The following is a 26,214-nucleotide window of genomic DNA, read 5'->3' as shown; positions in this document are numbered from 1 at the left end:
GTTCCGTTGCCCCGCAGAGTAGACTGTGTTTGTTTGTGTGTTCTCCAGTTTAAGGAGAAAAGTTGCTTTGAATTTCCGCTACCGGTAGTAGTATTCTTCTTCTTCTTCTTATTATTATTATGGGCAACATCCAACAAAACCAGCGAGCCGTGCATTGTATCACTTTGGAACGCGGCCCGTGTTTTTGTCGAAAGCAGACGGCTCAAGCGTAAAGGCGACCGGCGCATTTGCGGCAGTGTGTAACACAGTCGGACCCCGAGGAAAACGTCGTCAGCCGCGGCGAAGGGGCTCCCGGCGCGCGTTTGAACCGAGCGAGGATCTCGAGGTGTCGCGCAGGCCTGCGAAAGTTCGGTGAACATGGCAGGCGAGCTGACTGTGAGCGTTGTGCCATCCAAGGCGAACCCGGCGGCTCGAGTGCACACGCGGTGACGATGAAGAGGCAAGTGGCACCGATAAACCTCCCCTGCTCCTTCGTACTTGATACCAGCTCGAATTTCTTGTTTATGGCAGCTGCGGAAGGTTATTGTGTCTCGCCTTCAGTGCCTCCATCAAGTCCCATTATGGCTCGCCAATGACAGCAGCGGAGCGTTTACGGGGGCCGTGATTTAAGCTTCGGGCAGGCCCGTTAGGCTGTCTCGGCTCATACGCGGCTGGCTTTTCAAAGCAGAAAAACAACAACAAAACCAAACACTCCCCTGATTCGGGATGACTCTCATACATATTTCTCAATAAAGCGTCGTGCAGCCATCTCTTATATACGGTTCAAATTTGGTCGCAGTCGGACAAAATCTGTGCGTCCGCTTTTGTCGGACCGTAGTTGAATGGCCAAATTGACTCTCCAATGGCCACTTCAAAAGCACCAGATGAATGGCCGCCAAAACGGCAGACCTACCGTGACTTTTCAGGCTCCTCCTCGTGTTAGACGTGCCCACCAAATGTCACGTTGCTCAGGGAAAATAGCTTTGGAATGGACCTAATAGAATGTACTTTTTTATGCCGCCATGAGCGACACGCACGCAATGGCAAAAATTCAAGATCCTTGCCGTGTGGCTTCGCCCATCTCTCGAGTATATGTGCTTCAAATTTGGTCGCAATTGGAAAACCATGGCAGGACTAGTTCCCTGACGAGGACACGTAGAAATGGCCAAATTGAGCTCAAAATGGCCACTTGGAACCAAAATGACAGCCTCGCGCCTTCTCGGGACTTTCTTGTTGGTCTCGTCATGATAGACGCCGCGCCTGCCGCATTTCATCTCGCGACGTGAAACTGGCTTCGGGGGCTGAATTGAAAAAAATCCCCAGAAAGGTCGGGTGCGTCTGAGCCCGCTGAGCGTAGAATTGCCGCTTTCGACCACAATGGCCACTAAAAGTTTATTTTGCTAAGTGAAACTAGCTTTGGGGGCTGAATTAAAAACAAAATCCAGAACTGAGCCAAGCGAGCCAAAAATGTCGTCTTCAACCAAATTGGCAGACTTCCTGATCCTTCCCCTGGATGGCATTTTAAGACTTTTTTTGATGGTCTCCTCATGATTGACATGCCTCCCAAATTTCCCTCTGCTAAGAGGAAATTGGCTTCAGGGCAGAATAAGGAATACAATGCGGGTAGCGGGTTCTGCCGAACTACTGAAAATGTTTTCTTTTCGGGCATCGCATCTTGATGCTTTTTTTGTGGGTCTACTTGTGATAGACGAGCCTACCAAATTTCATCTTGGGGGGCCGAATTTATTAAAAAAAAAATCAGGTTAGGTGCAACTGAGACAAGCGAGCCTAAAATGGCCGCTTTGTACCAAAATGGCTGACTTCCTGTGTCTTTTCGGATATGGCTTCTTGAGACTTTTTCACCGGTCTACACGTGATCGACTTGCCCACCGAGTTTCATGTTGCGAAGTGAAACTGGATTCGGGGGCTGAATTTTTCAAAAGGCTCGAGCGAGTACGTGTTCGGAGTCCGGGCGCGTGAGGCGTGCTAACGACGCGGGCGGTCGGCTAGGGAGTTACGTGAGGCGGCGCAGGGGAGCCGCCGCCGCCGCCGCCGCCGTCGTTTGAACAGCTTTTACGACACTATGTGGCGCCGGGTAGCGTGGCTATTCAGAGGGGATGCGGCACGCTGAAGCGACATGAAACCAAGGCGCGTCGCTTTCACGAGCCGCGAGGAATTAGTGTGCTTCCTCGTTCGAAATCCGTTAATTAGATGCCATCAACGAGCGGCTTGACAAAAAAAAAAACCAAAAAACTGTTACAGTGCCAAACCATAGCACGTTAGACTCCCGGGTCTTACGTGTCGTATTCCTCTCAAAGTTAACAGCTCAGCCATGCGCACTCTCACACCGCAGAGCTCGATGCGACAACAGCGAAAACTCCTGACATCATGGCGGCCATCACGGCAATGCTTGGAAATGTCGTCACATTCAACATGGTCGCCACCTAGGCGCCGCGGGCACGTTCGTTTGTTGACTCTCGTCAAATTGTATCATCTGTGACCCGGGACTACGTCCGTCCTCTGGTCTCTGCCTATATTGCGCCGCAGCGCCAGTAAGCAACAGTGGCCAATTCTGGAACTAACAGACTTTGCCAACGACGCTTTAAGTACCAACTGGAAAGTAGTTTTGGACACATGCGCCGTTACTTCCGATATCTGTTAAATGCGGGTATGTTAAATTATGGTCCCACTGTATCGGTTTCTACTTTATACATTTTGTCTATTATTGACAGTTTTAATTTTTACTTTTGTAGTTAAGTACATTTCAAAGATTTTTTTTTTGTACATTTTTTGTTATTACTAAAGTAAAGAATTGAATCAGTACTGTAATTTCTTGTGTATAATGCGCATGTTTTACCCCCCAAAATGGTCAAAAGTCATTAGTGCGCATTATACATGGGTATAGGTGAAAATGAAAAAGACTTTCACGTTTTATAAATGTATGCCGCTCCATAGAGGTTAGGAAAAAGTTGTACACTTTCATTCTAGTATGCCATCTAGAGGTTATGAAAAAACTTTCATTCCAAGATGACGTATGACTGCATACATGTACAATTGTGCTCATAAGTTCACATACCCAGGCAGAATTTGTGAAATATTGTTTTGTTTAGTTTTTTTTTTTTTTTTTTTTTTTTAATTTTAAATACGACTACGGAACTTTTGATATTTCTATTGTGCCGTGAAATAGTGTCCACACGTGACAAGTGATTGACTTGACGAGATGAGCTCCGAAGAAATATGAAACGAGAAACGCTGGCCGGGGACCAGGGAGGAAATAAAATGGCAAAGTGAGTGGGAGCCTGAGAGCGAGCAGAGGAGGATGCGGAGGAGGAGGAAGAGCAGGAGGTGGACGAGGCCGCTTTGCAGCTAAAAGCGGAACTTTGCTTTTGGCCAAAGCTCCAACGGCCTCCAGCCGTCGCCGTCATTCGCCGCTCGTTTATTTGCGAGTGGACTTTGACTGGCAGGATGAAATGCACAGTGATGAGGATGAGGATGAAGCGAATGGAGGCAGTCGTGACGAAGGCCGGCAATCGCCACATTTGGGCTTCTTTGCGTACACTCGGTACTTGTGCTACATTTTGAAACCATGAATAATGTCCTGTTTTGAAATCAAAGGAATGGAAATTGAAATGTCACTTTCGATTTGATTTATTGATGAATTGCAAAAATGATCGAGATCTTAATCGATGATTGAAATAATCCTGAGTTGCGGCCCGGCTCTGGCGCCGTGTGGACCAATTAGAAATCGGATCGGTTAAACACAGTCTCGTTATCCACATACGGCACATTGGCACATCAATTTTGGACGCGGGGCGCACAAGTGCGGCGTCAGCCTAACGGCGGCTACGACCTCGGCCGTCGGCGACATCTCGCCCCGTCGCCGCAGATGCTAGCACCCGCCCGCCGGGGATCCGCTAGCACCTCTTCTTCTGAGGCTTTCAGCGCCATAGCACACATTTTTGGCCCAAGCAGAAGCGCCGACTCAGTGTGAAAGTCAGATTATCGAGCGACCGCCCCGCGTTTGAAAATGTCTTTTCTATTTTGTGGAGGGGGAAGTTCTTCACAACTTTTTCTTTTCCCCCGTTATCCGTCGACATTTGCCCAAAGTGGTGTGCCACGTGTCAGACGAGTGGCGAGAAACCAGGTTTCGCGCTACAGTGGACCCCCGTTGATCGCGGGGGGATGCTTTTTAGACCCGTGGTCCTCGACCGTTGTCGCCCTGGGACCCGCATTGTCTGATTGTCCCCAAGTCGCGACCCTCTTTAACACAAGTCAAGAAGTAAGCGTGAATGTTACTTGCTTGCTGTCAAACTAAACTCACATAAGAAAAGAATAAATCAAAGACTTAGTTTCTGTCTTCATTTTTGTTCACAAAAATCGCTAGCTCAAAGATGACGCAACGAATGAAAAACACCATCGGCAAGCTAACGGAAATTAGCATTGAAGTCGCAGCACATATCTCTCTCAAAATAATGAATATTGGTACACAAATGCTGCATAAACACATACAAATAGGGAATATAACAATACTCTCTGGTATGTAGTCTTCAAACACTGTGAAAAACGAGTTCTATTAATAATATTTGATCGGGACTTGCAAGTGTGTATCTCATTGCGTGCACCGCACTGCCCCTCAGAGGCCAAGACGTGCACAGCAGTTACTTTACGTAACCCGTTGGTTCATATCAAATTGCTCATTTTTTTTTTTTTTTCCATCTCGTGTTGCTGATTATTGTTCTCTGTGCGACTAATAGCACTTGATCAAGCCTTTTCTAACAATCCATACTATCAAATAAGTAATGTATGTATGATTGTCGCTTAACTCTGATCGGTTCGATATCGGTATCGGTCATAACGCAAGGCTGCGGTATCTACTAAGTAAATAAGTATCTAAAAGTGAAAAAGTTAGATCGGGACATCCCGAAAAATCATGAATACCGGACCAATTGTTCTGTTGTAAGTGGGCATAAAAACGGAAATACTCATTCATTTTGGTGACGATCGCTCGCAGTTTTGGGACATTGAGCGACGTCACGCTTTTGGCCGGAAGGACCCTCGTCATCCGACGTTACGACGGCCAGAAAAACTCCCGTCTTGTTCAACCAAGCGATTGAAAGAGACTGTTTCGATCCTCCTCCTATCCAAACCACCTGTTATGGATTACAATGGGTTCTAACTGGCAGCTGAATGGTGTGTTTATTTTATTGTGTAACGTAAGCCAACAGGCACATTGCACTTAAAGTTTCTTTGAATGAGTGTGAAACGATCCCAAATTCGGACATTTGCCGTTGCAGTCGAAACGTTTCAAGAATCGGCGGTTGACTTCCCATCGAAGGGACGTTTAGCGCAGCTCGGATTCCAGCACCCTCGCGCCAACTTCACGCTACGTGTGCATGCGTTTATATATAGTAAGCGATGGAGAGATGAACGGGGAGAGACGAGCGAGTCGTCGGTATTTCACGGATGGCTGCGTTGCTATGGGAACAAGACACGGGCACCCTATTCCCCAAATCTCTCCTCCCTCCCTCCCTCCATCTATCCATCATCCCTCCCTCCCTCCCTCTTTTTCCCACCCTCTTCATCCCCTCTTTCCTCCGCTGCCCACTCTCCTCTCCTCTGTCCCTAATTCTCCCTCCCTCTCTCCTCCCCCCCCCCCCCCCCCCGTCTCTTCAACGCTCACTTCTATTCTCTTCTTTTCTGGGTTGTCATGGCGATAGGCTGGGGGCGTGCGAGAGCGAGCGAGCGAGCGAGGGAGAGAGCGGGAGTGGGCGTATCGGAAGTGACATCTCTCGGGCGCTAACCTCGTTTCCTGTGCGCCGGCGTCGGGGGCGGATCGGAGCCGGCCGTGCGGCAGCAGCGCCGCCGTGTGGACGATGATGGTAGAGCGGCGGGCCTGAAACGACAACAAGGAGCAAAAAAACCACAGCGCAGATGATGCGACCGAACCTCCCCATTTGTTCCCGTGACGATTTCCCCCCCCCCCCCCGTTGGAAACAATGGAGCAATTGTGGTTTGCGTGTCTGCCTCGCAATGCTGAGGTTGCCGGTTCCAATCCGGGTCTCCCTGGGTGGGTTTTCATTCCAGGCCCAGTGAAAATCCCAAATATGAACAAACTAGTTTTGCCCCTCCCACATGCTATAAACTTCTTTTACACTTATTAAAACATATGGTTGCCGCTCCGTCAGTCTGTCTCTGATATGTTGTTCTTCCTCGAGTGCGCTGGTTTCTTCAATTAAAACGAACTGGAAACTCCGCCTCAAAGCTTTTTTTTTTTTGGTTAAAACTTTTGGAAGTATTCATTAGCGTTCGCCACGGCATTATTGAAGGAACTAACTTCACAACAAGGTGTTTTGCTTGAACTAATGCGCTCAAATGCAGAAAGACTAATGCGTATGTTAAAACACAGGTGTAAAAAAAAAAAAAAAAGACTAGTGTTAGGAATGTGCTCATGGCTTTACAATGTAACTGGGCATGAGAAGAAATGTTTTGAACATCTCGATTCTCAGCTTGCTTCACGGTACGGCGTTCCGACGAATGGAAGTAATCGGCGAGGGCGCCACGAACCTCTCGGCCGCCCCCCCTGCGACGTATCGCCAAAACGCTCGTTCAGCAACAACGCTGACGTCCTCGCTGCTGACACCCGACAGGCTGTCACGCCCGTCAGGTCCGTTGCGACAGCAGCCCGACGCTACGGCACAACCGCGGCGGCTGTCGGCGGGTCCGGTGAAATCAGAGGGCGCGTGTCGCCTGGAAGGGAGGGGGCGCTCTTGCGCGGGGAATGTTGACGACGTGCGTGCTGTCCCGCGCGAAACGGAGTCGTCCTCATCCCGATGTCGCTAACCCCGCTAGCTGCTTTTTTCCCATGCCGACATGCTGCAAAATTGCCGCGTCAGAACTCGGAGCCCAGACAGGAACTGTGCTACTTTGACTCGGCAGTCGAATTTGTTCAACATGCTCATATATCAAATGAAGTGTTCTTATTGGAGTGACTTTAAATGCCGTTAATCGATCTCAGTGTTTCTTAACATTCAAGATGTTTATTTGTCACAATAGTAGCTCGTAGCGATGAAATGCGTACATTGCTAGCTTCCCTCCACTTCTACAGAGAATATAAAAAGATGTGGGGGAAAAAAAGAACACTTTGAAATCATGAAAGATCAATTCTGAAGGAAGGCAGCGGAAATTTAGGATTCCGATTAAAATTCGCTGAATTGTGCAGCCCGAGTCTACGTCCTCCCGTCTGGAAAGCGAAGACGGCGTTCGGACGCGGTCGGACCCGCGGGCCCCGGGCAGAATCCGGCCGGCCGGGCGGAGAGTGCCGTCTTTATTTTTAGCCGCTTTTTTGTGTGCAGATCGACATGGACCGAGGCCGCGTCGCCGCTTTGCTTTGTGAACTGCGAAGGATGGCGGAAAGTGTGCAAGGAGCCCGCGGGGAGGGAAAGAGAAAGAAAGAGAAGAGAGAACAGAGGATGTGAAGACGGAGGGAAAAGAGGCATCTCAGCGTTTGCGCCCGCGTCAAACGTGCGGAGCCGCGACCGTCCCGGACGAGGCCGCTCATCGGAATTCCGCGCTCGGACGGCCCGAACGAGAACCCCGAAAAGGGTCGGCCCGACAATCTAAACTATTTCACGTGTTCGACGTTTACCACCGAAAATCTGACGGCGAATCGTGCCGTGAAATGGAATGTGGCCAATCGAGAAGCGGCTGTAAATGAAATGGAAGCTGGGCGAGTACCGATACCCGGTCTTCCGTCCCGATCTTTTTTCAACGTATCGAGTACTCGTGAAGGCTGCCGATACCGCCCGCTGATGTGTGATGCAAAAACAAAATACCAAATCAATCAATCTGACATGGAGTACGTCCTCCTCGCCAGTAGTTGGCGCCACGCTGTGGCCAGTGTTCCACCTGAACCACGGCAATGAATTTCGATTGATATTTCCATTTGAACTTTGAACTAGTCAGTCAGTCAGTCAGTATCTGCACGTGATAGCTCTGTAGCAGATAACAAAGAAAAAAAAGGTCTTCATGTTTGGGTTTAGGCCTGGCACACACAAAATCCTAATCTTGAAAGATTTTCCATGTGCGACAGACTCGGCGGGCACGCGCCAATTTCCACGCCCGATGATGCTGCAGAATGTCGGATTTGTTCTTCTTCTTCTTCTTCTGCATTTTTAGCGTGTCCCAATTCACTGGAGTGAATTCTCTTAGTTGGAGTCGGTCAAAGTGCGCGAGGTCGTTCAATCGTTCAGCGGAGACAAATCCGCGCTGAAGTTCTTAAGTGATTCCCCCCCCCCCCCCCCTCCCCACTCCCCCCCCTTGCAATACTATTAGAATACTATTATTCTGTCCCCGTTGCTGGCAGTTATTAAGAAAATCCGCCGGCGCAGCTCATCAAGTTTTAATGCGTCCAAATGAGCGCGCCGTATTCGTGAGCGGCGGATGATTCGTTTCCAGGCGCGTCTTTGCCAACACGAGCGCTCGGATTAACCTTTTCCGCAGCACGCCGAACCTTCCCCTCGTTTCCATTTCGAACGCTTTATCCGTGAGTCCAAATAATAAATAATCAATGTCTCGCTTTCGGGGCGTGACGGCGGCGTCTGCCGTCGAGCTTACTTTTCTCATCTGTGTTTCTCTTTCAAAATCGTATACATCCCTTCATTCATCATTCTGTCCCCCCGCAAAAGGATTTTCAAGCAGCCGTCTACGCCAGGGGCGGTCAGACACGCAGCCCGCGGGCCCGACCCGACCCGCTGCGCTCGCAGGTGCGGTCCGGCCCGCGGGAGGAATCGGAAAGCGCAAAAGTACACGAGTGGGGACGAAGGATCATCGTGCAAATGATTCTGCTCGGGCTGTCAGCCTTTGAGGGGAAGTTAGGCCGCGCGTTGCCCCCTGGATTGCGACGAGTGTGTCGGATTGCAGTATTCGGTATTTGCAAAGGATGTCGCGTGGCCAGCAGGAAAATGTTTGCCGCTACTGCCGTGACCCGAACCCTTTTTGTCCCCCCCAGATGCAAGGTGTGCCGCCCCCCCCTCCTACCACCAGCACCACCGTCACCTCCTGCACCTCCACCACCACCAGCAGCGCTCCCAGCAGGTCCTGGCCTTCCACGGCGCCCCCCCCGCCTACGAGCGCCCCCCCTACGGCCGCCCCTCCTACGAGCACCCGTCCGACGAGCGCCCGCCGCCCGACCGCTGGAACGCCCGTCTGCGCGTGAGCCCCGGAAAGCCCTCACACATGTTGGACCAGGAAGAGGTACGGCGCCCGTTCGTAGCAATATTCATATTTTGCCCTCCTTAATACAAACGTGCGGTTTGTATCGGACTGCAACAGTAGCGATATTTGACGCGGGTGTATTGATACAGTATCATAAAAAAAGTCCATTTTTGTCCCATTCTTAATAGATGTTTACAGTTTTGGACTGTGACAGTATCAATATTGAAAAATAACGAAACAAGTGATATCATGACGGCAAGACTGTAACGCAATCGTGCAGATAGCAAAACAATTGCGATCGATATTCTTGTCCGGCCGATTGGGTTAGCAGGACGTCCTCGGGCGAGGGGGGGCGTGGCCGCTGAGCTTCGAGTGTCATTGGCAGGTTGCGTCAGAGAGACTGGAAGAGTCACAGAAAGGAACACAAGTATCAAAAACACCTGTTGTACATTTTAGCGTGGAGAAATTTCTCCGCCAACGGCCGACTAACTGTTTGGCACTGGTGTATTTCTGTACAAGTTGCTATCCCTGCTTTTGTCCTCCAGGGGGAGGAAGAGGGCCATGAATAATGCAAGGCTTCGTTCCGAAAGTGAGCTGCTTCTTCTTCTTCTTCTTCTTCGTCTTCGTCGCTCTCCAAGTAGCACCGTCCTGACAAACATTCAAATCCAGTATCGTAGTAGGCCTTAGTGCTCATCAGAAACATTTGGATTCCTAAAAAAAAAAATACATTTGATGTTATTGGAAGCCACTGTAACATGAACACTGTGCTTAAATGCAGGGAAGAAAAACGGATGCAGTTACACAGTACATGCAATGTACATGCATGTATAAATTGGACTGAAATAAAAATGTAACAAGTATTTGATTATTTTTCCGGAAAACTCGAGAAAAAAAAAAAAAGTCATAGTCAGAATTGTGACAAAAAGTCAATCTTATGAGATGTAATGTGTATTTTAATTCAAGAAAGGCGTAATATGTTTTTGTCAAGACCGTCATAATATTGAGGGGAAAAAACTATTTCACAAGAAGGAAGGTTACGGTGTGAGTTTAAATTTGTCCTCCAGGGGGAGGAAGAGGGCACACACACACACACACACAGTGGATGGCGGACTGCACATGACTCGCGGGCCATAGTTTGGACACCCCTCTATTAACGCATATTGCAGAAAAAGTTCAATCATTTACATTGCATTCAATGTTGTTATGACTGCAAGCTTTCAGTCATCCATCCACTTTCCGTACTACTTGTCCTCACTCGGGGGGCGGGCGTGCTCGCGCCCGTGCTCGCTTCCGGCTTCGGGCGAGAGGCGGGCTACACCCCGAAATGGTCGCCGGCCAATCGAAGGGCACATGGGAACGCAACAAACTCCGAATATAAAGTCGAACAATAACTTCCTAAGTTAAGCGTTTTTTGTCAACACGCGTACAACGACGTTTGTTTTGTATTCCGACAGACTCGGTTTGTGGCCGAACCTGAACGTGTTTCTGGCGCTTACGGTATTGTTTGCTCTTGTCTCGTGTGCGTGCGCAGGTGCACCCTCTGCTGATGCGCGAGCGGCGCTCCGAGTCGCACAGGAACAAGCTGCTGCGCCGCACGGTCAGCGTTCCCGTTGAGGGCCGACATCATCCCGAGATGGGTGAGCACGCGCCGCGGCGTCCGCGTTCACCGCCCTTCGCCCGTCGTCGCCTGGCAAAAGAAACACTGCCGAGCCTAAAGCCTTTTTCAAAGTGTAAAACGGAAGAGAAATGCATTCCAACTCACATAATGGACGGTACTACTGTGCATGACTGTATTCTTAGGCGTTTGAAAGGTGTTTAAGAGGATGGAAAGTGTTTCTTAGAGAGATGGTCGAGGTTCATAGGAATGCGGGGAAGATGAGTCAAGAGTCAATCCCGAAAAAAGATGCGGTCGCCGCTTCACGGGTGTCACCCGCGTGCGTTTCCTTCATGAAACTGAGTGAAATTCAAGTGACTAATCCGCATGAATGAATTTGTCCTTTCAATGTGGCGTGCGCGTGTGATTGTGTAAATGGACTTCTTTCTTTTTTTTGTAGTTATTACGAGAGCCGTAACGCGACGCAGCTCGCTGATTGTGCTGTTTCTTCTTATCGCTCGCATATTCTTTAACTTATTAATTGCATTTTTTTTTTTTTTTTTTTTTTTTTGGTGCCGCCTTTGACCTTCACTCTTTTGACATATGCCGCGTTGCAGCCTTGTAGTTTTTTTTGTCCTCATGTATGCGCAGCGAGGATTGTAAATATGCACGTCGGAAGCCCGATGAGTCATCAGTGCAATCTGTCATCTGGCAAAGTGGAGCACCAAAGACAAAAGGACAATTGACTTTTGTCCCTGGACGCTAACTTTTTAAAACTGCGCTTAAAAAAAGCAATATGTGTGTGTGTGTGTGTGTGTAAAAATTAAATAATGGTGATCTTGAAGCATTCTTTTTTCATTGCTCATGAAAAAATGTGTGATATCTATAGCATTCATCTGCTTTAAAATGTAACATTTTAAAATTGTTCCAATGAAATTAGTGTGATGTCTTTAACAAATATTAAGAAACAAAAATGTTACCATTAAAAATACAGTGCGATATCTTATTTTTTTACTTCAAAAAGTCGAAAGTATTATGAAAGTATGTTTTTTTTCTGATCCACCTAACACTTTTTTTTTGTGCATTTTTTTCACGTATATATTTTGTATTTTCTATATTTTATTTACATTTTTATGTTATACAGCATTTTTTTTTGTAGTTATCTATTTATTTGTGGTTTTTATATTTAGATTTTTGTCTGTTTTAATTAATTTTATAATTGTATTTTTAGATTGTATTCATTTATTTCGGACACTCCAAATCCCCATTTACCTGCTCAAATAATAATAATAATAATAATAATAATCATCATCATCAAGATCCCATGTTCGGGACCGTGTTCAAAAACAACGTTTAGACACTTTTTAAAGTGTCTTATAATAAGTTGAAATGAGTTGGAACCAAAACTCTGCAAGTCATTTTAAGATGTTTGTCTCAGATTTCCGACAGTTAATTGATGAATCGACAACTAAACGATCATCAATGACTCGTTTCCCGATGGGTGTTGCAGACCAAATCCGGGAACTGAATCATAATTGATTCAGGTTGGTTTGATTTTCGCCACTGTCAATTTAAAATAATGTGTTTTTGAATAAAGGATGGGAATTTGAAAGATTATTATTGTTTTTTTTTTTTGTTTTTTTAATTCCGATTCATTGATTCATAAAATAAATAAATAAATAAATAGTGACAGATGACTCGACTATTTGAAATATTGTTCGTGGCGGCCCTACATTTTATATCGAAATACCCAAAATGAAAACTGTTTTGTCTCATGAACACAAACGGCGCAGCAACGCATGTGAACGACAATACTCACAGGGTTATCTTCTGTCTACTCTGTGGCAACGCTTACTGGAGATTAGTTGGAGACCTTCTCTGCCCCTTCTTGCTGTAATTGACCCTGCGTGTCTGCAATTCGAGCTCAGCGCTGCCCCCGCATGGCATGTTGTGGCACAACTCGGTACTGCACTCGGTACTGTTTGCATGCTGTAAAAACCCAGAAGAAATGCAATCAAAGTCAGCGTGCGTCGTGCGTGGTTTATGTAAAGCGTGCGCGCGTTACATAACGAGGCTCGTCTTTGGGCTGCCTGCGATGTTATCGGACTTTAAGTGGGAAAGCGAGTGACAGCTTGACGACGGGAAAAAAAAACAAAACAAACCCCAGCGCATCTTCTCGTCGGCGAGCGCTTCTGTTGACTGGCTGGCTATTTGTGAAGCCTCCTTTCATTTCGCGGCCTTCATGGAGTCCGTCTCGATTGTATCGCATGAGACGGCGGTACGTTATATGACTTGACCGGGCGCACAATATGGCCACTATATACAAATCCCCTTTGCAGCCATTCGGGAGTCGAGAATGAGTGAACGATTCCGCCGCGCTCGCAATCATTCACTCGTTCCCGACTTCCCGTGGACGTTTTAGGAACTAACGAAGTCTGCTCTATAATAAATCTCGTCGTCGTCATTCAGGAGTCAGGAACGAGTTGAACGATTCCGAACGCGGTCCCGGCCACCGATTAAATAAATCAATCAAATCAAATCAAATCAATCCTCCTCGCCAGTAGTTGGCGCTCTAGCTGATATGTGTTAGAAAGTGTCTTTGTTCACAATGATCTCTTATTGACCATCCATCCCGCCATTTCCTGTCCCGCTTGTCCTCAGGCGGTTCGCGGGCGCGCTGGAGCCTTTCCCGGCTAACTGCGGGCAAGAGGCGGGGTACACCCAAAAGTTGTTGCCAGCCAATCACAGGGCACCTATATATACTGTACACAGTGTATACATATCACACTCACATTCGCACCTATGGGCAATTTAGAGTCTTCGCTTAACTTAGCACGCATGTTTTTGGGCTGCGGGAGGAAACCGGAAAAGCCACGGCTGGCCGGATTGGAACCCGCAACCTCACAAACGTGAGGCAGATGTGCTAACCAGTCGGCCGCCATCAGTGGTATCGCTATTGGTATGATGTGGTTTATGTGGCTAGCGGTGCGCTTTATCGGTGACAACTCGTAGCGCTATCGGTCTGAACAATAGTTTTTTTTCCAGACTCTTTCCGTGATTGTTATTCCTACCGCGGTGTGCTTCCACTGCACGCAGTTTGCATGAATGTGCACGTAAAAACACTTTTTTTTGTGCGGGTATTCTGTGAATTCACTCTTTTAATATTCTGGACGCCATCTGAGCAAAAAAAAAAACAGCTGAGTCTTGACTCTCTGCGCTGTCACTCAATTCTTATGCGAGCGCGCACACACGAACAGCGACTGAGTTTGCCGATTGGTGAAAAGATGGCATAAATTACAGTTTGTTTTTCTGCTGCCGCTGTACATATTCTTTTCAAGAAGTCTCCAGTGTGCCTTTTGTTTTGTTTTTTTATGGTACAGTACGAATCGTGATTTTATGAATCTCAGGCTGTGGAGGGAATTGTTCTCACATTTCAAACTCCTTCATCACGATGGCGTGCAGGCATACGGAACTTTATGCGGTGGACCCAGGTCGTTTCCGAAAATGTCCACTGAAAGTCACTTCGTGGTGATTGCGGAGTCGGCGACGAGTCTGTGATTCTGTGTTCGGAATCATTGACTCATTGCCGACTCCCCGATGATCACATTGATTTTGATATTGTGGACTTGAAGGTTGAAACGATGAATGGAAATTGAATCATTTTGTTAATTCGGGCCAAGTCGATTATCAGTAATGCAATTTCAAAAATGAAACATTCAAGTTCGAAGCGCCACACAAAATGGACGGACGGACTTTTGTCGACGCCGAAAGGCGACAAAGGCGTCCGACCTCGACGCGGCCGCTCCCGTCCGTATCCGCATCCGCTCGTTGCAAAAGAAGAATGAAAGTGGAGCAGGGGAGGCGGAGGCCTCGGATGCGGTCGGCATGACGACGGCCGGCCGGCCGCGGTCGCTCGGAGACGTCAAAGGATGCTCGTTTGCGCAAACGTCTTCGAGTGCAACATTCGCGCGGCTGTCATCCGCCGGATAATATTTACGCACACAGACTTGCACGGACTAAATGATTCTCCACTTTTGATTTGATTTGAATTCATTCAAGTAGATTGAATTAGAAACGATTTGATGGAATGTTGAATGTAAAACAATTATTTTTCCTCATCGTTTAATTTTTATTTTCTATAAATCAATTAACCGTTGTTTCTTAAAATCAATGAAAGTTGTTCAATGCAAAATTTCAAATGTTACTAGTACATTTCTTATTTTATTCATGTTGTTTTAAAATCATCAATTTTACAATAATTAATTAGTTAATAATAATTTTTTTATTTTATCCATAACAAAAATTTTTTTTTTTTAAATGTGACGTTACACTCACCCTCCAATGTTTTGAGCTTATTTTTACTATTTGATATCATTTAAAAATAAAATCGTTTTTTTTTTTTTTTTTTTTGCTAATATTCTTTCATTTATAATTGCAATAAATAAAAAAAACAAAATAGTTCAATTACATTGAAAAACGAAATTTGTTTGATCTTATCCATAATTCATCTCCGTGTGGCCCCAGCCCCTTTCTCGCATACACCACGGTACGGTACAGTACGGTACGGTACGGTACGGTACGCGAGTACAGCGGCTCTGCGGACTCTCCGATTGCAGTGGCGTCTCGGCGACAAATACCTGATTTCCACATCTCCCTGTGCGCCCACCGCTGTGCGATAACGGCGCCGTGTCATCTGTGTGTGTGTGTGTGTGTGTGTGTGTGTGTGTGTGTGACCATTAGATGTTCCAGTTTGTCGCAAATTAAAAGACAGCGCGAGAAGGGAGGAAGAGGAGCAAAAGAGGAAGGCAGCAGTTGTCAGGCCAACACAGCAGCTCCGTGCAAAGCCGTCACCTCGAGGCACAGCACACTCATGCGTGGTCAACGCGTGCGTGCGTGCGTGCGTGCGTGGAGGTCATTTGTGCACTGTAAGGACATTTGGACCTCTCTCGCTCGCTCTCTCTCTCTCTCTCTCTCTCCCTCTCTCACTCCTTTGCTCGCGCTTTGCTCGGACTGTACAAAGCGCGTTTTGCACGACGGCCATCGCGGCGGACTGTTGCTCTGCTCGTCATTCAAAGTGCTCTCATCTGCATCTTTTTTTTTTGCACAATGGTCCCCAAAAAATGTTTTTAGAAATTGTCCCGGCATCACCAGAGTACTCGCAACCTTTTATCGCAACCAGTTTTTCCTCAATGTCTTTCTGTCTCCAAAGTGTTTTCTGTCAATTGAGCGTCCGTTGTCGTACTCGAGCGGCTCCAAATTCCTCGTGTGTTTTTTGGGACACACTTGGCGAAATAAAGATGATTCTGATTCTGATTCTGATTCTGATTCCGCAGGGCCTGCGGGACACAATATTAGGTACACCCATGCAATTCAGCATTTTGCACCAAATTTCTGCTGTTTATTTGTTCACCCGCAGCGTGGACCGGTTTTTCTACATGGGTTACGGCGTTACTATAATTCCCCCACCACCACAACAAATAAAATCAATCCAATACAAGAGCTGTGCGATAAAGTCATAATTCAATTCAACTCAAAAGTATTCCAATGCTGCCAATACAAGCCAGATTTTCATTTAGTCCGCTGCAGAGTTTACCAGGCGTCTAATTGGGGTAAGGCATTTACTGACGAGTTTCTGTTATCCCCACCTTAAAATCCCAAAAGGTGTTAAACTGCTGCCTTGACAAGCCTTGTCATGATAGCTTATTTAGCCAGGTGCAGAGTTTACTCGGGGGGTAGGGCATTTACCCCTCCCACACCCACAAATAAATAACGAGACTTAAATTGACGAAATCCCGCACATCCAAATAGTGTTAAAACCTTAACTTTACGGGCCAAACCCTAACCAGGCACTTTATTTAGGAGGTGTTTCTTCAGGGTAAGGTGCTTGGATTTTCTGTCAATTTTTTTTTTACTTTCCCCCCAAAATTGACAGTTTGTGGTGCGTATTTGTGGGTGGGCTTTTATATATATATATATATATATATATATATAGACTCCAAGGTGTTTTCGTAGGCGAGCGTTCAACATATGTCACGGCAACTCGCGCTCACATCTTCAACTTCAGTGTGCGTCCCGCAATGGAGTGCGGCGCCACAGGATTAAGATGTCAGCGTGGAAGTTACACTGTTGGTCTTTGTCCCAAAGTGTCGGAAAGAAGGAAATGAGGTTTTCCTGGGCATTGGCTGCCGCTCAACTGCTTTGGCACGCTGACATCGTTGGAGCGCATCCCCGCCGTCGGCTGCAGCCGGAGTTGATTTTGTCGTTTGTCAAGAGAATTGTTCGGCTGCAATCTCGAAGGCGTCGCTGTAAAAAAAAACAAAATACACTTTTTGTAGGTTTCCCTAAGCTAGCTCAGTTAGCCCATTGGCCGCTTTCTTTGACATCGTGAACGGCGTCCTCCGCATCACCTTCGTTTTGTTCCGGTTGGTTCGAGCATGTGAACGTAAGGAGGGTTCGTTTTGAGCCTCAGGTTCTGCTCGCCTTTTTGGTTTGTTTTTTTTTTAAATTTCCAAATGCGTGCATCCGTGTCCTTATAAATGTCCCTTTTTTTTTTTTTTTTTTTTATAGCAGATCGCACACACAAAAGAGAGCGAGGGCGATTGCTTCCTAGCGTAGTACATCAGGCTTAATGGTAACCATGGAAATAATTACCGAGCAGGCACACAGTGTGAAGAGTGAGCGCCGCACGCACACGTCACAGAGGGAGAACGTTAACCCGATTCCGGCGAGCGTGTGACGGGACAGAGGCTTGTCGCTGGCCAATTTTCATTTTGCGCCGCCTGCGCGCCCTCGCTGCGGTAAGTCAGCAAATCGACTCGAGCCTCCCTCCCATCCGCGATGTCGTCATGTGGACATTTTGCGCTGCGTTCGGAATGTCTCGCGATCGAGTCGAAGGCGGTTCTCCGTCACGTCACACGTGGCAAAAACGCTCGAGCGGGGTAGCGCCGTTGCGACAACAGGCCAAATCGCCGGAATGGCAATTTTAGCCTTCTCCGCTTGGCGAAGTTTGAAAGTGTGACGTGTCCAGGATGAAGGGCGAAGTGCAGGACCGGGAGTTTGTCACTCAAAGCGAGCTGTTATTTCCGCCTTTGATCCTGGACACCCACTTTTTTTGGGGACTGCGCTGCATGTAGCCTATCGCAGCAACCTTGTGAAAACGCATCCCTCATACGGGCTGGCACGCAGCTACGTGACGGCGCGTGAACCATTGGGTGTCGGGTAGAGGCACGAGGCCGGCGGCTCACGGTGTATTTGATCAGGGTACCCGCAGCGGGCCGCCAGCGGCGACAAGAATCCAGTCGGGCGCGGATCGTTGCGTCCTCTTCCGCTAAGCGATGTCTCCGTGCGAGACTGTGAGCAGAAACCATGAATCGAATTACGGGTCTGAGTCCATCTTAAAAAAATGGTCTGTGTTGGGAATCATTGACTCTTTTCCCGACTCCCTAATCGCTATACGGTAAAAGGGATGTTTACGTATAGAGCAGAACTAGCTACTTCCAAAAATCTCCACGAAAAGTGCTTTTGTAATGATTCGGACTCCCGAATCACTACAAAGAATTTGTTATATCGCAGCTCGATTTTGTTCCAAAAATGTTCACTGAAACTCCCTTTGTAGTCATTCGGGAGTCGGGAATGATTCGCGTTTGGAATCGCTCAATCGTTCCCTACTCCCTAATTGTATACTTTTTGTATCGTGTATACTATCGTTGCCGCGTGGGCGGAATCGATTCTCCGAATAATGACTAATGTAAAGGCTAACGAAAAGAAGTGGATGTGGTTGGACTTACGCCGCTCATTCCTTATTTTTGTAAAGGACTTTTTAGTGAACGACTATATAAAAATGCCTATATCAGGGGTGTCAACACAATGGCCCGCGGGCCAGAGCCGGCCCGTAAGGGGGTCCGATCCGGTCCGTGCGGATGGAGAACACATTCACTGCTTTTTTATTTTTTATTTGAATTTTTTTTTTTCGATAAAAATGTGGCTGATTTTGTCCAATGGAGGGCGCACCGATGACACTGAAATGACATTGGCGTTTGGCACTGGAGCGGGCCAAACGATGCCAAGTTTCAGGAGCACGCGAATGTAAAAGGCCGTGCCACCTTCGCACCGCAGTTCTGTGAAAAGAAATACCTCCTGTAGAAATAATTGAAGACATTGAATATGACAAAATTTCAATCAAAAGCTTCCGTTTCAAAGAGGTTGGTTTGAGTTTTGTCTGCCACAACCCTTATTTTGATGTCTACATTTACATGAATGGTGCACGCTCACTAATGCATAATCCTGTTGAAATTGTTTTGGTTACACATTTCAGGTTGCTTTTGTATCCTGCATAAAACCAATTGGAAAAAAACAACAATAAAAAAATTGCAATATAAATATATATAAATATTTTCTGAAAGTACTTGTAATTCTTTGCAGCAAAACAATAGGGAACATTTTGAAGAGTTTTTTTTTTTTTTTTTTAAGGCTTTTTAAGATGCAAATATTGTGGTCCGGCCCACTTGAGATCAAATTGGGGCGAATGTGGCTCGAGAACTAAAATGAGTTTGACGCGACCGTGATGAGTGAACGAGTGAAGAACGAGTGAAGAATGAGTGAAAAACGAGTGTATGACTCCCAACATAGGAAAAGCTGTCGTCATGGAAACTCATCTTAGAGAGCCGTTTAGCTCTTCCGAGCTCAGTCCATTCCAGTGGAATCGACTTTTTTTTTTTGAATCATTCAAATTCAATTAACATATTTGGATGTGGATTCATCCATGCATGAATGTATGTATGAATTAAAAATGGGAATGATGTGATTGGTTTGTTCTTAAATGACTGGGGAGAGGAAGGGGAGGAAATGGAGGTTGGGAGTAAGCAAAACAGTTTGGGATGCAGCCCCGCCCCCATCCCCTATGGCGCGCGCGCGCGAGCGAGCCGTTGTAGTTGCGCCGGAGTTGACCTGTGCGGGATGCCGCCGTGCACGCAGACGGCTGCCGGCGGAGGACGAGCCCGCAGCCTCGGCAGCTCACGGGCGGATCGCTCGCGGTTGCGCTCGCCGGCCGAGCCGAGGGACTGAAAGGCGCGAGCGCATTTTACGCACGCAAGAGGACGAGCGCTTCATCTTTTTACACGTTGTGCCGGTCGCCCGATCCCGCCACCTCGGCGGACGCCCTGCGGATGGAGCTCGGCGAGAGGCCGGCGAGGAGGCGCTCGGGGCCGGGCAGGCGAAGGCGGCGGAGGGCGAAGCGCAGTGGCCGCGCCGCCTCCTCGGCGTGACAATTGAACGTCTCTGCTCGTGCCTTTGGCCGACTGCTCATTAAGATGCCACAGAATGAACAGTGGCCTACTTAAAAAGCGGGGAGAGGAGGTGTCGACGCGCGCCCTCGCCGCCGAGGCACTTTGGGGTCACCTCAATTTGCGGAGGTCTGCGGCTGCCGATGCACGACCTGTCCTGTCCTGTCCTGTCCTGTCCTGTCCGATCACACGTCCGCCCATCCGCAGCACTTTATGAACCTCTTCATATTTCTACTCATCCTTACGAGCCCTCTATTTTCTCTTATTTTTGTTGGAGAGAGCTATCAAATATTTGCTGCTGAATTGCAATCATCCAGACGCACTTTTTGGCGGTGCCTCGGAAGCGGAGGCTGGAGGTTTTCTCGTTTTTGCGCCCAAATTGGCGGGTGTGCCAGCGTGCAGATGAGCTGTCGACGCGCTGCAGTGTGGCGGAATCAAAACGCAAACTTTGGAATTACGCCGACCGCTAAAAAGGAAACTGTGGAACAAGTCAGTGACGGCATCGCCGCGCTTTGGACACCAAAACGAGCGGCACCTTGATCTCGAGGTAGAATTTTTTAAAATGTGTTTTATCATCGCTTCAATATAAAATGTCTTCTTTTCGAGAGAAGTGTAATTTTTTTTTTATGTCAAATCATTTTGCGGGGGTGAAGTTGTCTTTTTGAGAAAATTCACCTTTCCAAGAAAGTTGCAATCGTACTTGAGAGGAAAAAAGTGCCATGAATATATATTTTATATTTTCCCGATCAGACATGAAAACTCTTCGTTGTTTCCTCATGTTGGCAGGAGCGCTTTAAGAGCATTTTGACGGATCTGTCAATGTGAAAAGAAAAAGTAAAGCGCATGTACTGTAAAATGAACATTTTCTTTCTTCTTGCATTCTATGTTCCGACGTTACCGGGAATCCAAAACGTCGTATTTAAAAGTTGAAGGCTGGAAAAAGTGCTGTATTTTCCAGATGAAAATTGCAATCCTAAGAGAAGAAAATCATTCATTTAAAAAAGTAATAGTCCTATGAAAATAAAGCTATACATATTAGATGAAAAAAAAAAAAAAATCCAAATATATTAAAAGCCAAAATAAAAAGTTGTCTTTTCTGGCGGCCAACAGCACATCATCACACATTTACAGCCACGCCGCTCCGTCTTTTAAAGGCGTACGCGTATTCACGGTCGTAGTGGCTACAATGTACAGTGTGTGGATGGCGCCCTCGAGTGGCCAAAAAGAATACCTGCACCTCACATGCATATATTGTTTGTTGGCAGTGAAGTGCATGAAACTTTAAAATACGTCTAATAATAATTATTGCGGGGCGTGCTCTGTTTATGTTCTTATTTGTGGAACCTTCAGGTGTGATTGATAAAGTTCCAGGTGCAGCTGTGCCCTATTTCTTGGCATGATTCATTTGCAACTCATTTGCAGGACCGTTCGGCCCGCGTTTGTTTCCGTCCGCCGCTGACTCTTGCAGCTTTCGTGACTTTTTCCCGCCGCGGTCCTGCGGGCAAAGTCAGACGATTGATGGCAGGCGACACGAGCGTCTTTTCTGCGATCGGCGCCCACCGCGGCGCCCGCTTGCCGATCGGTTGCGACAAAGCGAAGCGGAGAACAAAAAAAAAAAACTCTGCGTCCTCCGTCTGTGCCGGGAGTTCAGCCGCCTCCGCTGTGGTAAAAGCCAACAAGTTTGCAATTCGTGACATCCGGTTCTAGTTTGGCATTCGGTTACTTTTGCTTAAAGTTCAGGGTTAAGTTTGGTTACGGTTGGATTAGAGGGGCAAAAAATTAGTCGATTAATGGACAACTAATCGATTATCAAAAGAATCGACGACGATTATGATCATCGATCAATCGTTTAGACTCGAGTCCTTGTTTAACTTAGCGTCTCGACAATAAATATTGTCCAATTCCTGTCATCCTCCATGAAAGCAGACCAATTATATTGGTGTGTTTTTGTTTGTTTGTTTGTTTGTTTGCGTTTTCAAAATAAAACATTTGCAAACATCTGATTTTACTTTGAAAAAGAATCTTACAAATATTTGCCGATTTCCTGACGGATGCTACGGACCAAACCGGTAACTGGATCATGATCAATTTACGTTTGTGCATTTTCCGCACTGTTAATTTGAAATCATGTCCCGTTTTGGACAGAAAGTAGACAATTTCTTTTGAATCCGTTTCATTGATTAATCGAAGACAACAAATGAATCGTTTTTTTAAAATAATATTTAGTTTCAGCGCCGGTCACGTTCAGTTTTCTTCATTTTGGTTTGTTAAGTTTGGTTATGTTTGGTTGCGTTTAGGCTAAAGCTTGGTTAGCTTTATCTATGTCAAGTTAGATGTGGTTCGGGTTAGTTGGTTAGGTTAACTTTGGCTAGGTTGGGTCAGCGTTCGCTTGGGTCGTGTTAAATTACGTTTGGTTACGTTGGGTTACGTCAGGCAATGTAAAGTTTGTTTCGGTGAGGCTAGGGTCAGGTTCGGTTACGATTGGTTATGTCTGGTTACGTTACTGTTTGGTAGGGTTAAGGTTCACTTGCACTGTCTTAGGGTTAGGTTAGGATGATTTAGGTCATTAGATGTGGTTCGGATTAGGCTAATTCTGGTTAAGGTTCTGATACGTTGGCTTAGGGTTAGGTTAGGATTTGAGAGAGATAATCACTTTTCACTCCTCACACAAATTTATCGGTTAACTTATTAAGTTGCTTTAGGTTGTGATATTTCAGATTGGTTGCAATTAGGCTCATGTTGAGTTCAGTTTTTCGGTTAGGTTAGACGCAGTTTGGGTTAGGTTTGGTTCAGTTGGACTCTATTAGCGATGGTTTGATCCGGGTTAGGTCAAACTCAGGTTAGCACTGGAATCGGCGTCTGAGAAATTGAAAAGCTCCCCGGGATCCGCTTGGGGTTCTGTCACTCGATAAAACTCGACCGGATGACGCGTTTTGGCCGCCGCACTAGTAGCCTACTGTCTTTGTCGTTGTTTTTTTTTTTTTAGCTTTTTGTTTGATGAGTATCGCGTATGGCCTGTTCTTTGTGTTGTCAACTTATGTTGTCACTGAGATCTTGCATCTCAGTGGGGAAATAAAGGATAAATAAGAAAATAAAAGCACAGCAAAGGCAAAAAAAAAGACAAATCCCTGAGCGCTTGGACGCCATGAAGACGCCCACAAGCTCTCCAGCCGCCATCTCTGCCCTTCCTCACCCGTCCGCTGTGGTAAAGAAACGCTTACCAGTTTGCTTTTTGTCTGTTTTTCACGACCTGACACTAATGCCGTCTTCAGTCCCCGGTCCTCCTACACAACCAAGCGCCCCTAAACAAACATCCACTCCACGCGTCCCCCTCCCACTCGTCCCTCGCTCGGCTCCCTCCGACGTTTGAGCCGGAAGCCGCCGGAAGCCGTTCGCCGCCCACACCTTTCCCACTTCAGCCGTTCCCGGCTCGCTCGGCAGCGCATTTGCATAAACACCAAAGCGCGGTGGCGCTTTCGCACGTTTCCCGGAGCATTTGAACGCGCCGTCCGGGCTGCTCGCTGCTGCCATGCCGCCTTCAAGACGGCGCCAAAGTACGGAAATAAAGCCGGCGGGAGCGCGGCGGCTCTCGCCTCCGAGGCGCGACGGTCAAATGGGAGCAAAAGACAGGAGCTCCCATTTTCTTGGTTTGTTACAAAATAACATCCTCCATCTTTGTGGGGTGTTTTGAGGTCATGTCCACCATCTTTCTGGAGTGTTTTGGAGTCGTGTCCGCCATCTTTCTGGAGTGTTTTGGAGTCGTGTCCGCCATCTTTGTGGAGTGTTTTGAGGTCATGTCCGCCATCTTTCTGGAGTGTTTTGAGGTCATGTCCGCCATCTTTCTGGAGTGTTTTGGAGTCGTGTCCACCATCTTTGTGGAGTGTTTTGAGTTCGTGTTCACCATCTTTCTGGAGTGTTTTGGAGTCGCGTCCGCCATCTTTGTGGAGTGTTTTGAGGTCGTGTCCGCCATCTTTCTGGAGTGTTTTGAGGTCATGTCCGCCATTTTTCTGGAGTGTTTTGGAGTCGTGTCCGCCATCTTTGTGGACTGTTTTGAGTTCGTGTCCGCCATCTTTCTGGACTGTTTTGGGGTCGTGTCCGCCATCTTTGTGGAGTGTTTTGAGTTCGTGTCCGCCATCTTTCTGGACTGTTTTGGGGTCGTGTCCGCCATCTTTGTGGAGTGTTTTGAGGTCAAATGGGAGCAAAAGACAGGAGCTCCCATTTTCTTGGTTTGTTACAAAATAACATCCTCCATCTTTGTGGGGTGTTTTGAGGTCATGTCCGCCATCTTTGTGGAGTGTTTTGGAGTCGTGTCCGCCATCTTTGTGGAGTGTTTTGAGGTCATGTCCGCCATCTTTCTGGACTGTTTTGGGGTCGTGTCCGCCATCTTTGTGGAGTGTTTTGAGTTCGTGTCCGCCATCTTTCTGGACTGTTTTGGGGTCGTGTCCGCCATCTTTGTGGAGTGTTTTGAGGTCGTGTCCGCCATCTTTCTGGACTGTTTTGGGGTCGTGTCCGCCATCTTTCTGGACTGTTTTGGGGTCGTGTCCCCCATCCTTGTGCAGTTTGTTGCTGCATATCCGCCATTTTTGAGGACTTTGACCTTCTCAGATGTTTGGAGAAGGGTCTGCCATCTTTGCGGAGTGTGTTGCGACTAAGTCTGCCATCTTTTGGAGTGTTATTTGGTAATGTTTGCTATTTTTGTGCAGTGTGCTACCATCTTTGTAGCGTGCGTTACCATTAATGTCAGCCATCTTTTGTGGAGTGTCTTGCGGTAATGTCCGCCATCTTCGCGGCCTACGCTACGTTAGTTCCGCCATTTTTTGCGGAGTGTGTTGCAACCGTGTACGCCACCTTAGTGGACTGTGTGGAGACGTGTGCCATCTTTGTCGGGTTTGTTGCTGCATGTCGGCCATTTTTGTGGAATGCTGTGTTGAGGAAGAAGCTGATACAACATTGAGTTTTATGAAACGAGTGACGCATAAATGCCCCTCGTGGAATAAACCTGAAAACGCTCTTTGATCGTCCTCTCCAAGAAACTCCAAATCATGTTCACGAGCTTTGTAAGGGCAACGAGGACAACGGGGTTCGGCGCCGTTCCCAAGACGTCGCTAAATAAACGAAGCCAAGTCGTCTGCCGGCTTGAATACGAGCGCCTTGCTCGCTCCTCCTCGTCCTCCCTCCTCGTCTTCCTCATCTCCCCCCCCCCCCGCTGAGCCCTGCTGCCAATAGTGAAAATGCGCAAGTTGTTGACTCTGAGGAAAAAAAGGCCTGTAGGTGCCACAAGATGGCGCCAAAGCACTAATTTAGGATTCTGGCATCTTAAGGCGTTGCAGAAGGACCCCCCAAAAAAAAGAATACAACTATGAAAAGACTTGACTTTTTCAGCAAATAACAAAGGATAGCTTCCAAAAAAATGGGGATTTCCACAAGTAGTGAGTGTTATTGTTTGCTTACTACTCCTTTTTATGAATGAACTGCCATTGGCTGGCGTCCAGTTCGGGCGTAGCCCCGCCTCTCGCCCGCAGATAGGCTCCAGCACGCCCGCGACCCCGCGCCACGAGAAGCGAAAAACGGAAGATGAATGAATCAACTTGAAGTACTTTAGTCCATTTGAATTGTATTTGTGTAGTAACAATCAGGGTCGCTACTAACGTATATTTGAATAATCAATGAATGTGTTTGGCGGCACGGCGGACGACCGGGTAGCGCACCCGCCTCACAGTTCCCGGCCTGGCCTGTGTGGCGTTTGCATGTTCTGCCCGTGCCCGCGTGGCTTTTCTCCGGGCACTCCGCTTTCCTCCCACGTCCCGAAAAAACATGTTTTCTTTCCAAAGTAAAAGCAAATGTCTTCTTTGGAAAAAAAAACACAAAAATCTGCTTTCACGGACGACGACAGAAACGTGAGAATATTTCCCGCTGAGATGACAAATCTCGAAACGCCGATTTGATTCATCGATAAATCCATCTTTGTGGAGTGTGTTTTAGCACATCGGACATTTTTGTGGACTGTATTCCAGAATGTCGGCCATCTTTGCGGAGTGTGTTCTCGAACGTCCGCCATCTTTGAGGAGTGCGTGGTGTCTACCATCTTTGTGTCACGTCCGCCATCTCCGTGTCGCGTTTTGTGGCGTACCCGCTAGATGCTCGTCT

At 47.3% G+C, this 26,214-nt stretch overlaps 1 protein-coding gene across 10 annotated transcripts in view; it reads left to right on the top strand.

The window, feature by feature from the left end:
- syngap1b (synaptic Ras GTPase activating protein 1b) overlaps positions 1 to 26,214 on the top strand; it is an 85,643-nt gene that overhangs the window by 17,358 nt on the left and 42,071 nt on the right. For 5 of the 10 annotated variants that reach the window (XM_061777294.1, XM_061777298.1, XM_061777297.1 and 2 more), the window contains exons 1-3: positions 8,557 to 8,904; positions 8,987 to 9,231; positions 10,724 to 10,829. In XM_061777294.1, coding sequence (XP_061633278.1) covers positions 8,814 to 8,904; positions 8,987 to 9,231; positions 10,724 to 10,829 — 442 coding nt within the window. In that variant the 5' untranslated portion in view covers positions 8,557 to 8,813. Of the gene's footprint in view, positions 1 to 8,555; positions 8,905 to 8,986; positions 9,232 to 10,723; positions 10,830 to 26,214 lie in introns of those variants that run through there. The other 5 variants (XM_061777292.1, XM_061777291.1, XM_061777290.1 and 2 more) reach the window with 3 other exon arrangements.

Source organism: Phyllopteryx taeniolatus, chromosome 6 (genome assembly GCF_024500385.1).
Source record: "Phyllopteryx taeniolatus isolate TA_2022b chromosome 6, UOR_Ptae_1.2, whole genome shotgun sequence".
NCBI classification, from domain to species: Eukaryota; Metazoa; Chordata; class Actinopteri; order Syngnathiformes; family Syngnathidae; genus Phyllopteryx; species Phyllopteryx taeniolatus.
Note: the sequence above shows the minus strand (reverse complement) of the source record. Positions and strands in the feature narration are given on the sequence as shown.